Source organism: Delphinapterus leucas, chromosome 6 (assembly GCF_059928025.1).
Source record: "Delphinapterus leucas isolate spDelLeu-1000000601 "Yukka" chromosome 6, BTC_Dleu_Yukka2, whole genome shotgun sequence".
In the NCBI taxonomy this organism is placed as follows: domain Eukaryota; kingdom Metazoa; phylum Chordata; class Mammalia; order Artiodactyla; family Monodontidae; genus Delphinapterus; species Delphinapterus leucas.
Window position 1 is genome coordinate 86,353,531 of NC_143134.1, and position 12,986 is coordinate 86,366,516.

General features: G+C 46.5%; 1 protein-coding gene across 5 annotated transcripts in view; it reads left to right on the plus strand.

The window, feature by feature from the left end:
* LOC111171145 (spermatogenesis-associated protein 31D4-like) overlaps positions 1-10,756 on the plus strand; it is a 192,042-nt gene extending 181,286 nt beyond the window's left edge. For 4 of the 5 annotated variants that reach the window (XM_089913337.1, XM_089913335.1, XM_089913338.1 and 1 more), the window contains 4 exons: positions 3,335-4,645; positions 5,393-5,438; positions 6,015-6,075; positions 6,357-10,756. In XM_089913337.1, coding sequence (XP_089769463.1) covers positions 4,421-4,645; positions 5,393-5,438; positions 6,015-6,075; positions 6,357-10,524 — 4,500 coding nt within the window. In that variant the 5' untranslated portion in view covers positions 3,335-4,420 and the 3' untranslated portion in view covers positions 10,525-10,756. The remainder of the gene's footprint in view (positions 1-3,334; positions 4,646-5,392; positions 5,439-6,014; positions 6,076-6,356) is intronic. The other variant, XM_089913339.1, reaches the window with a different exon arrangement.
* Positions 10,757-12,986: the final 2,230 nt, after the last annotated feature.

Genomic DNA, 12,986 nt, shown 5'->3' on the forward strand with positions numbered 1-12,986 from the left:
ACTATGGGCTCTGGGTGATAATGATGTGTCAATGTAGGTATGATTGTAACAAATGTCCCAGTCTGGTGCTGGATTTTTTTTTTTTTTAATTTCCTCCCTCCCTCCCTTCCTCCTTTCCTTTCCCCTCCCCTCCCCTCCCCTCCCCTCCCCTCCCCTCCCCTCCCCTCCCCTCCCCTCTCCTTTCCACTGTGTTGGGTCTTCTTTGCTGCGCGCAGGCTTTCTCTAGTTGCAGTGAGCGGGGGCTACCCTTCATCGCGGTGCATGGGCTTCTCATTGCAGTGGCTTCTCTTGTTGCAGAGCATGGGTTCTAGGTACGTGGGCTTCAGTAGTTGTGGCTTGTGGGCTCAGTACTTGTGGCTCACAGGCTCTAGAGCACTGCCTCAGTAGTTGTGGTGCACAGGCTTAGCTGCTCCGTGGCATGTAGGGTCTTCCTGGACCAGGGATCAAACCCATGTCCCCTGCATTGGCAGGCGTAACCACTGAGCCACCAGGGAAGTCCTGGTGCTGGATGTTGATAGTGGGAGAGGTTGTGTGTGTGTGTGTGGAGGGGTGTTGGGGGGTCAGATTGGCATATGGGAGCTCTGTGTTTTCTGCTCAGTTTTGCTGTGAACCTTAAATTGCTCTAAAAATTAAAAGTCTAAAGAAAGAAGCAAAGGAGGATGAGGAGGAAGGGGGTGAGGAACAGGAAGAGGGCCAGGGCAAGGACAGAGAGGAGGAGGGGTGACCTCACAAGGCCCATCTCAGTGGGCACCACGTCGGAAAGTTGCCCTGCCTCTCTCTCGTCTCCCTCCTGGCGGAAGAATTAATTGCTCCTTTATCTGTATTTTCATTGTGTTCTTATTCCTACTTCTTTTATAGTTCGTATCACTTTATTATAGTTGTTTGCAGGCCTTACTTACTGAACTATGACCTGCCTGAGGGCAGAGGCAATGCCTTATTTTCTTGATATTTCTACTAGAAATACTACATGGTAGAGTTCAGTTAAAAGTGTGGTGTGTGTATGAATGAAGAACATCTTAAATCGGCTGTGTTAAGTGCAGTTTTAAAGGATTCTGCTCTAGAATCTGTTGTTCTTCAGGCTTTTTGGTAACCTAAAAAATGCTCCCTCTACGTGGCTCATCCTTGGGACCGTGGCCAGGATGTGAGCGAGAGCACTGAGGACATGTGACAATCCTAGACGAACGACTTATCCCTACTGAGTCTCCTCCAATAGGCAGCGTACTATTCTAGTAGAGCTTTTGGAAAATACTCTTCCTTGGGGATAATCTAACCATGCGCACGCTGAGATCTGGGACCAGACTTCCGTGTGGTGACGAAGGTCAACTGGGAAGATGTCATTGGGGGGAGAGGAGAAGATCTCATTCTACTGAAAGCCACCACTGCCACCTCAGGATGGCTGCCTGAAATGCTCTGGTGAGAGCTTTATTACAAGGCTTTGGGGTTACATATATGTAAAATGTGTGAAGTGTGTTCCTGGGAGGGATGACATTGTAAACTTTTATTATTCATTTATACCTTACTGAGAGTCATATGTAATAGAGTTCTTGAAAGTAGGTTTTAAGAGGGCAATAGAGAAAACTCATCAAGATACTGGTGCTAAGAATGATAAGGAAAAGGTACCTAAGAGGTGCTAGGATGCCAAAAATAGCTTTTCTTTACTTCCCAAATTTGGCATCATTTAATGGATAAAGTGAATATTCTCAATCACATAACCACTTTAATTTTAGTACCAGGGCATACTTTTTAAGAAGTCACTTATTTATATTGTTTAAAATAGTAGCATTGAGAATGTGGGGAATTTAGTAGTCAGGGCTCTACTACTTACTTGCTGAACGATCTAAGGAAGTTTCTTCCCGTCTCTGAGCTTCAGTTTTATTCACTGATAAAATGGGCACAATAATACCTGTACTGTTTACATCACAGGGTGTTTGTGAAAATCCACTGAGATCGCTGAAAGCAAAATGTTTTACAAATTAGACAAATAAATTTATAATTGATGTTAGTCTAGGAAGGATAAGTGCTGTGAACTTCTCCTACTAAATACCAATGGAGTTTATTTGTGGTTGGTACAAAAAGCAAAAAGAAAAAAAAAGCAAAAAAAAGTGCTGTACATTTAGTCCTTTGTTTCTTTAAATTTTGAAGGAGCTCTACCACGTTCTGAAAAGGAATCTTATTAACATTTTGGGAAAAGCCTTTATATTGAAACTTCTTGTAAGTTTTACACGCAAGGCACACACGTGTATGTAAGGATATCTAGCCAACATGTGCCCTTTGAAAAGAGAAAAGCTCTTCTTTAACCATCTTCTCCAAGAATCGTTAATTTGTATCAGAAAATTGGAGAGGCATGCAGGGATACCTTCCTAAGGAGCATAAAATGTCTGAGCAGTTATCACCCATAGCATCTGTCCCTTCTCTGATCTATTCCAGAGATCACTTGCCAATTCACAAATGCCATGGGGGACCTCTCCTGTGCGGTTATGTAACTCTTGACCTGTGTAGGGCCTTCCCCTAAAACTGCACCATGAGGTCCTTAAGGACAGAGGCTGTGACTTACAGGTACTTGTGTCTCCTAGTTTCCAGCAGTAAATATTTATTAAATGAAAACTTGGCTGAGGCTGCATATCAAGGTCAGGAGGAAGTGGTGCCTCTTGGCAGATTTTATCCTCAGCGTAGGTTACCTGTTCCTGCATAATTGAAAGAAGACTCTGTGGGTTTGAAGGCTGTCTAACCCTTTCACAGGAGGTCAAGTAACTGTGCTAGGCCATGGGTGTCAAATAAAGGGCATCACAGTTTAAGAAAGACATGAGAAATTAGGAGACAGTTCAGAGAACAGCTATCATGAAGATAAAGAGTTTAGAAAGGAAGATGTAGGAAGAGGGGAGGGGAATACTGGGATTATTTAAACCTGACAAGAGGAGCCTGAAAAAAAGCACGAGAGGTAGTTGATTTTCAAACATTTATGGGGATGATTATATAGAGCAGAGCTTCTCAACCTTTGTGGCAAGGCACACTTAAGAAAAGATTATATTTACAGGGCCCACAAGGATACTCAGGTAAGGCTGCTCAAGAGTTGATTCTTCTCTAAGGCTTTGACATTCCTAGGTCCCACCCTGCCACCAGAGGACTTAGCGCAGCCTTTGGGTAGTGTTATGGACAGAATATTTGTGTCCCACCAAACTCATATGTTGAAACCCTAAGCCCAATATGATATCATAGTTTTAGGAGATGGGGCCTTTGGGAGGTGATTAGGTCCTAACAGTGGAACCTTCCTGAATGGAATTAGTGCTCTTATAGAAGAGACCTCACAGAGCTCTCTCACCCACTTTTTCTGCAGGGTTGCTGGGAGAAGACAGCTGTTTACGAACCAGGAAGTAGGTGTCACCAGACACAGAATCTGCTGTTGCCTTCATTTCAGACTTCCCAGCCTCCAGAACTACGAGAAATAAGTGTTTGTTGTTTAAGCACCCAGTCTATGGTGTTTTGTTATGGCAGCCCAAACTGACGAGGTCAGGGATTTGTGCACATGTTAGAAAATTGATGTAGAGTGCAGGGCCTGTCTGTATTTTAGGTAGCGTAAGAAGAAGTAGGGTCAAAATGAAAGATGGAGGATTGGAATAAAATGAGGAAACACTTTATTCATAGATTTGAAAATACCAGATTGGTTTGTCAAAGGGTGTGTGTGTGTGTGTGTATACCATGTCCTAAAAGTCTTTATGCAGTTTAAGCTTCACTAACTTCAGAAAAATAAGTGCTACAGACTTATCCTCAAGATCTCGTGAAAGTTTAATTATTTACATTTATTTTACAGTAACTTTAGTTTTGTGAATGTTGAATAATAAATCATCCATTTTAATTATTTGAGTCAGCCCCTCTGACTGAAGATGGTAACGGCTGACTGCAACAAAAAGCAAAATTCCCTATTCAACATTTAGAAAACTGGATAAAAGAACTTTTAAGTTCTTTATAACTGGGTTTGTGTAGTGAAAAGATTCTATAGGAAAGGTGGATTTAAGGACATATATGATCCTGAGTATAAATGTGTGGGTACAAGCAAAAATTCCAGACAGTATTTCAGACACTTAAGGCAGTGGAGTTGGTGAGACCCAAGTCAAGTTTCTATCAAACAGTAAAGGGGACCCAGGTAGTATCTGGGTTACAGATGGGACAAGCAGAAAATTTCATTACTGTAAATATATGAAACCATGAAAGGATGGAGCTGGAAAATAGGATGGCAGGGTAGGGCAGAGGGACCTGGAAGGCCCAGCAGGGGCGGAAGGGTCTGCTGGACTGGTGGGTGGGGGAGGGGCTGTGGACACACCCTCTCCATGTTGTCCCCTCCCCCACACTCAGAAACCCTTTGTGACTCTTCAGTGCTCTGTGATACAGGCCTGGGACTGCACCCGCACTCTCAGTGCTCAGTATGCTCAGGCAGCCTTGCGGTTCAGAAATGGGATTCAGACCATGGAATGTTCTCTCATTTTTGAACAGCGTTATTGACCCATATCTGAGCTTTGGCTCAATGTCCTTGGATATTGACCAAAACCTCATCGTCCTGTGTGGGTTGGTGTTGCTTCTTCTGCTCCTGTGGTACCTGGTGAGCTTGCCATTTTCACCTACCTTCAATAAAACCAAAGACATCCGAAAGGTAAGCAGCCCGGGGTGAGCCCCCAACAGAGATTCTTTATTGTTGTTTCCATTTCTATTCCCACATTTTAAAATGAGATTGGTTGGCTCAGAGAGACACCTAAGATGGGAAGTTCAAGGAGAGGATAGAACATCATCGTCCTAGGGAAAGAAGCCAGGCAGGGCTAGGGGTTCAGGGAGGACTAAGGCTTCCAGTTGAAGCCCATGTCCCATCTGAGTGTTTGGAGGACTCCAGGATAAAATCCCAAACAGTAATTTTGTGGCCCTAGGTTGGGTTATTTAGAGAGTTTGGGATCTCTGCAGGAGAACAGAGTTCCCTAATGCTTGATCATGAGTACATTCTCATGTCAGGCATCACTCGACAAAGCCTTCCTTTGTGCTGGGCTGATCAGAGCAACAATGCTGAGCCTCTGACCAGAGGCTGGAGCCTGAGCTCCAGGATACAGGGTGCTACCTGAAGGACATGGACGTGACTGTTGGCCTCAGATGCTATGCCCTCCTTGGGCAGATGACTTCTGACTGGGAATATCAAGTGTGGATCTCATAGACAAAAGTCCTTCTTTGAGTTTGTCAAAGAAGAAAAACATCGAAAGCATTTTAAGCCTTTAAAATTGATAAAAAGAAGGAACATAAAGTTCTATTAATTAAAATAGAGTCATATTATTCATGGATAATGAATATCTGAGTTTCCTAGAGAGGAGTGAGAGAAATGAGCCCCAGCCCTTCATTCTTTTCTTTTTGTTCTCAGCATCAGGGCAGAGCCAAGAGGAGAAGGAAAGGTGGAACACCGAAAGGTAAGGTTCTGCCTGTCCCACCTGAACTCTCCAAGGGTGACCCTTCCTGCCTTTTCCATGAGATCCAAGGTCCCTGATCTCTGAGGATGTCAACTGCTAGACACAGTTTCTCTCAGAAACCAGAGTTCTCAGAGGAGAGGCTTGTGGGAGGGCAGTCAGAGCCTGAGACACTCCTCAGATCCCCTGCTCTGCTCATCGCTGGGCATGAACCAGTGATGGGCCTGGGCAATGGGTGTTTCCCAACAGGTGGCCATGTGAAATGTCAAGAGTCAGAACTTCTGTGTCCTGACTTTGTAAAAGTCCTTTGACTTCCTGGATGATCAGATCCCTCTCTAAGGCAACACTGATCCCTGGGCTTCACATGGTGGTTTTGAGCATCACATGAGATAAAATGCATGTGAAAGTACTTTACAAGAAGCAACATACACATGTTAATATCACTGACCATTTGACCTCATCTACTAATTCTTGGGTCTTTCAGAGTCTAATATCCCAAGGGTTTCCCGTAAGGGGACTCCTTTTTTATACCTATGCTTCTACCTTCATTACATATAACCCACTCTCCTGGTTTCTCAGGTTGGAGATGTCACCAGACAGAAATAGAGGAGAAAACGATGCTGATTTCTATTCTGAAAAGGTGACTAGTCTTTCCCCTTCTTTCCTGATCCCTCCTTAGCATGTTCTATGCAATTCCAGGGATTCAGTGCAACCTGCTGTAGTCATGGCAGGGGGTAGCATAGGAATGAGTATGTGATGAAGGCCTTGAGGTGAGGGCTGTTGAGCATGTTGTGAACTCATGGATGTGGAGCAATGTGAAGGGGCAGCAGGCTTCAAATGACCCCACCCCTGCCAGGCCAGCAGGTCCCCCTTTCCTTATTCTGGTCCTGGTTGCATCTTTGTACTTCCTGTCTTCTGCAGCCTCCTGGGCCAGCACGATGACAACACCCGCATTCGTCGGCTCTTATGTCCAGACCCCTTCTGTGAGGTGTGTAATAATGCCACTGCTGAGATCAATCGGCTGCTACTCCCAGAGGCCCTGGAAGATTCTACTTCCTCTGTGTCCCCGTTGGCTTCCACAGCTCCTGTGAGTGAGCCATCATTTACTCTGTCCCCTGCCTTCTCAACAGTCCCTCCAAGAGACCTAACACCAGCCTCTCTTCTTGAGCCTTCCCCACTGCCCCCCTCCGTTCTCTCCCCTGGCCCAATGACCCCCTTAGTTGACTCTTTTTCACCCTCCCCATTGGGTCATTCTCTGGCACCAGAGCCTTTTCCTTCCTTGGATTCCGAATTCCCAGTGGACTATTCCCCACCCCAACCCCTTGCCTTTCCCCCTCTCCTACCACATGACACTCAGACAGCAGATCCTGTCCTCCCACGAGAGGCCACTTTGTCTCCGGATACCGTTTTCTCTCTTGACCCCACCCTTTCCCAAGATATCAATCCCTTACCAGATTTGTCCCAGGCAATGAATCACCCCGATTCTTTTGCTTGCCATCATGCACCACCAACTCTGTCTGTTTCACCACAGCCAGAGTGCACTTTATCTGTGACTCAACCTAAATCAACTTCCATCTTACTGGCACAATGTGATTTCAATCAACAGTTTCTTGACCTCCATTCTTCAGAGGCCTCTTCTGGGGGAGACCCTGCAGCCAACCTTGTAGAGCCTGGTAACCTCTCATTTCTCAGCCCTGATGTCCTGGCACTCCTGGAGAGACAAGTCCAAAAGAGGAGCGATTTCCTGATGTGGAAGGAAAAGGAAAATGAAAAAGGTTCTTTTCCAGAACAACTTAGGCCAGTCTACCAACTAAATTCTTCATGGAAAATGTTAGCGTCAACTGGTGATAAGCATGACTCGGCAGGCTGCCTTCCCTTTCGGAGCAGCAAAGACAGACCAGAGGAGCTGCATGTGCAGCAGCCCCCATATCCTAAGACCCTGGAGGACCATTTACAGCAAAAACCTATCCAGTTCTTCTGGGGCCTCCCGTCTCTGCACAGCGAGTCCTTGCCCTCTGCTGTTCATGTCTTGGCTGACAGTTCCTCAATCTTTATTTTCAATAGAAACTCGAATGCCTCCACAGGCCGAGAATCACCAGTGCTTCCTGATCCCCTGCCTCTGTCCTTGCCTGAGATTCAGCCTGAGCCCTTGCCTCAAACCCTGCCTCAATCTCAGCCCCTACCTCTTACTCAGGTCCAGTCCCAGGCCGACCCTCAGTCTCCACTCCCAGTCATACCATCTGATCCTCTACCCCAGATCAGGACCTGTGGAGTAAGTTTCCACAGACCTCAGGATGAGTCCGAGTCTCTCTCCTCATCTGAAATTCAACAGCTGGAATGGAACATTTTACAGAAACAACAGGAAAATTTGTGGGGTTTACCCTCTGTGGTCCAAAGATCTTGGGAAGACTTTTGTCCATCAGCTCCTAACACTCCTCGCCACCGGGCCCCCCAGGCCCATGTTTCAATCTCCATCCTTCCTGGGGAGTTTCCTCTCAGTGATGAAGTTCGGAAGAAACTAGAGCATCACCTTAGAAAGAGGCTCATCCAACACCGGTGGGGCCTGCCCCGCAGAATCTACGAGTCTGTGTCACTGATATTGCCTCCAAATGGTTTTTCAGAGGCATCTGAGTTGGTGAGCAATAATGGAGTCTCACTGATCTCTGTGTTTAAGGGTCAGAGTAGCAAAAATGTAAATGTTGGATTGAGCCAAACTGGAGGCTTCCATGAGAGGAGCTCAGAAATGTTCCAGCTAGAGGAAGGTGTGGGGAAGAATCTGGGACACAGCCTAGAGAATGGCCCAAAAGATCACCTGTTGAATGACCCAAAGAGCTCTTCAGGTAAGGATCTGGGGTATGACTCTGAGAAAGACCTAAACAGTCAGATGGTGAGTCTCTCAGAGAAAAATTCAAGGATGTCAGCAGAGAGTCTAGGTCAGAGACAACTTCAAAATGTCCTAAAAGTACATTTGAGCAAGAAGTTTGGAGAAATAAATGAGGGTCGGCTCCCTGGGACTGTGCATAATTCATGGCATGCTATCAAGCAAACATTGCTTCTTTCTGTGAAATCCCACACCCAAACAGAACAGAGAAGTTTGCCATCATCAGTGGGTGTGGCCTACTCCCTGAATACCTTCCAGGACCTGACTTTTGTTGATTCCAATACACAACAGATGCTGGAAGCCCATATTAAAAGGTTTCGTATGAGGATGTTGTGGGCCCTTCCCCGCAAGGTCCTTAAATCCATACGGATCTTTAAATTGAAAGATGCCTCATCCCAGTCCTTGTCTCATGCCAACTTGCCCTCCTCAACCAATGTGATTTCTGAGGCAGACTCCAAATCTGGGAGCTTCAAGTCCTTTAGAGGAAGCTCTGAATCTCTCCATGGAGACAAAGTGGCAACAACCAATTCAGCCCCTGTCCTGGATCGTTCTCTCCCTGCCACCTCGCCTGTGGGCAAAGGAGGACAGAGGGTCCTGAGACAATCACGCTCTGATGTCAACCGTGGGCTGGCAGAGGATGTTCAGAGAATTAAGGATGCCAGACAGACTCGTCTGTCTGTTTCACTCCGCATCACAGGGAAAGCAGGTCATAGACAGACTCAACTAGCCAACAGAAATCCCCAAAAGCTGCTTGCAAAGCAAGCTGGGGCCAGATATGAGCCGAAGCATAAGAGTGTGAGTTCCAGTGATAAAGGAGAAATGCAACGGGGCAAAAAGGTGGCAAAGTCAGAACCTGTTTCCATGCCCAAATTGTCTAGGGAGGTATTCATGGCTGAAGAGCTTGATCCTCTTCAATTAAAAACTAGTGACATGGTGACAACTAGCAAGCCAGGGAGCTCCCAAATGATAAATGTGAATGAGAATAAAGCAGAAACTACCGTGACCACTGGAAGCCCCCCACCCAAATTACCAGTTCGCCAAGATCCTAAATCATTAGACCTTAAAGAACAACTGTTCCGTGAGTTAAACTTTAAACTGGAGAACAGGGAGCATAGCCAGGCTCAAGGCCAACCCACTGACACATCCCTTGCTTCAGATAACTTGACTTACGAGGCCTCACTGACTCATGCCCAAGGTGTCTCAGGTGGGGACATGGGAGCTTCCCACGTGCTGCATGTCCATTTGGAGGACAGAGGAATCAGGATGGAGCAGCAGCAGGAACCTTGGGCCCCTAAGCAGGCCTTAAGGAGGTGCCAGCATAAGAACTTCCCACCAACTGCAAAGGGAGTGAGCCCTCTGGAGCCCAAGGCAAAAGAGCTTGATGGAGGGGATAAAGGCTTGGGGACATCCCAACTTAGGAGGAAGAGTTTCCCTACTCAGGAGATGGTACTAGGGCAGACACCTGCGAGCAAGTCTTCCCAGACCCTGTCACAGAAGGGACAGCCTCTTCCTGAAGGCCATAACGGAAAAAGAATGATGCACTTCTTGCAATGGCTTTATTCTGGGATAGAATACAAAAGTCAAGAAGATGCCCAGGAAAAGGGCAGCCCCATATCAACTGTGCAGAACAGAGGCCTAGTTAAAAGTAAAGCTGCCTTTACTGGGACAACTGAAGCTCAGAAAATCGTGACAGACAACGGGAAGTTCCTAGTGGAGAAACTGGGGTGTCAGCATGCAATTGATGTCACCTGCTCTCAAGGGCCCCGTCCTCCCCCAGTGCAGGTGAGGAAAACTCAGCAAAAGGCGGAAGTGCAGGTCCGGACACAGCCTGTCCAGGGACATCCTTTCAACTACAGGGCTCCCTCCTGTAAAGTGACAAATACCAAGTCCTGCCATCAAATATCAAGTCCTATCTTTGCTGGCCAGAGTTATCCTCCAAGTACAAGACAGATCAGAGATAAGAAGAGACACCCCCAGAAAGTTGTGGCATTCAAGGACCAGCAACTATGTCACAGACATCTCCCACCAGTGTCCCACGGGGAGCCTGTGCCCCATCCAAGCCCCACCCACAGGCGTCAAGCTGGCCAGGCACCCACGGCTGCTCTCAGCACTGCTGAAGGCACTGTGTTTGGACATCGGTCTCTACTCTTTAGACAGAAAACAATTCTCCACAATTCCCAGGGAGGAAGACTTCCCATCCAGAAATAACTCCTTCCTTGTGGAGATTATTGATTCTCCCAAATAAATAGTTATCTAATAATAGTGTATCTTTTCTGTGTACTGTGTTGGGGGCATGGGTTTTGGGTAACTCAGGGCTTATGTGTAAGGGAAAGGAAGGAGATAGTTCAGCTCTTACTGATTGCTTCCTTTGGCTTTGGCTAAAAGGTGACCAGTCCTCTGGAGTTCTTGCTGAACCCCGCCACCCCACCCCTCACCCCAAAGCCCATTTCCTCCCTGATGAAATTCGAGGAGATGGGCTTTGTCTTCTGCCGCTTAGCTTAGCCTTAATGAAATTGTATAGCAGCCCACATCTCCCCCCTCGCTGAACGTTTTATATCCTTTAGAGAAGTAGGGAAGATAGGTCTTTTATACCTGAGGAGCGTTAAGGACAGGTATCCTTTCTGAAAATAATGCTGAAGAAGAAACAACAGCTTAATCGTTACTTAGAACTCAGTGACCAGAGGCTGCTACAGGGGGCTGAACCCTGAATGGCACTATGTGGGCGGAGGTGTTGCTCTACTGGACCCTGGGCTAGTTGCCGTAGGGTCCAGGAACAGCACAGCAGCCGCTTGAGGATCTGTGATGTGGGTCATGTCAATGTATCGGGAGAGCATACTTTAAACTTGACGTGGCGCTTTCCTTACTAGAAAGGCACCCTGGGGAAGTGGTTCCCCTCCCTGGGTATTTTTTCGGGCTGCTCAATTGATGACATTTTTTTTGGGCAGAGGAAAAGCACCACTCAGCTGTCAGTGGTAGGAATGTTGACCAGGCAGCCACCTACCTCCCAGGGTAAAATACAGCTGAGAGTAAGCAAAAGATGTCTTAAAGGGAGTGGGAAAGTAAGAAAAAGTGAAGAGAAAGAATGTCCTTACTGGTGGAACAAAGTTCATGCCTCATCATTCCCATATCCTGACCCTGTCCTGCTCCCCCATTCCTCAATCTGATCCAAGCACCATGTCCCTGAGGCTGACCAGAGAACTGCACAGCACACTGATGCCTTATATCAAAAGGGCACGGGGGTGCCTTTGAGTACTAAAACAGTATCTCCAAGGATGTCATCAAGATGGCATCCCCCTCTCTGGGGAAGGTGATCGCGGTGCTTTCTTTCCATCTATGCTTGATGGGAATATACAAGGTATCGCCCTTAGTGTGTACAGTTCACCAGTCAAGATGAAGGTGCCACCACTGATATTCATAGCCTTGGTGGAGCCGTGGTACGCCTCCCCCAGGATACCTGCAGCTCATGAACCAGAGGTGAGTCCTAGACTATGCACTGGGGTATCAGACATTTGGGGGCTTACCATGGACCTCCTTTTTTTGGCCAAGGCTGCACACATACCCACCCTTACAATGAGGTCTAGAGGGAAGGCAACTCTACTTGTACAGACTGGGACTCAAAAATAGGGTGAGTATCCTAGAGAGCACTTGAGGTAGTTTTTCCAGAAAGACTTACGGATACTGGGTGTTAAAACAAAAAACCAAAAATAGATGTGCACTACAGCCTTCTCTCACTAATTTTATTTTCTTATCCAGAGTTATGACATTGATCCTACAATATCTGACGCTTAAGGTCACAGAGAGAAGGCAGATTCCGTGGAGCCCCCGGGAGAGGGACAAAAGGTGGAGGGGGCCCAGGGTGGGGAACATGAAGAGGTGAGGAGTGGTGGAGGGCTCTAACCTCCATGTGGATAGACCTGTCAATAACCCAGCTTCCCTGTTCCTACGTCATCTCATTTTTACTTCCATTCCAGTGCAGTCACTGCCACACTGTAGAGCTTATTACCAGGAACACTTCTGCCACCTGGAATAATACAGTCTGACATTCCACCCTTTGGCCTCATCCTCCACCCTTCCAGCTTATATACTACTTGTTAATTTTTCAACTTTAGGTCGTTTTTCCACTTACTCTTCCTCTATCCACCAAGCTCTTGTCTTCTTTTTCTCTCTCTCCAAGGTAGGCTTGGCGGTCTATCAACATTTAAAAAGCTCCACTACAAATAGGCCCCATCCAATCACCTTTAATCCTTCCTGTCTGGCAAAATCCCCTATCTCTGCCTTTTCCAGAAATACCTTCCCATAAGTAGCTGATGACTATTGGATGAAATCTCACAATCAAGTCTACTGATGCCATGATAAATTCAGCCCTCATACTACCTGGAAATAATGCATCCATTCCACAGATTCTTATTCCATGCTTGCTTACATGTGAACAAAACAATGGAACTTAGGTCACTGTTTCCTTAGTCCATTTTCTCTCTGGTGCTACTCAAATCTATTTCAAATCTCTTTCACTTTTCTCAAATTTAGGCCATCTCCACTTGCTCAGCAGGTGTGCCAAGCCACCATTCACAGAGGAACTAGAAGTCACGAGATGGGAAATTTTCATCAAAATCCTTAAAAAAAAAAAAAACTTTCCCATTCCTCTTTTCCTTCCTCCTTCCTGTTATATG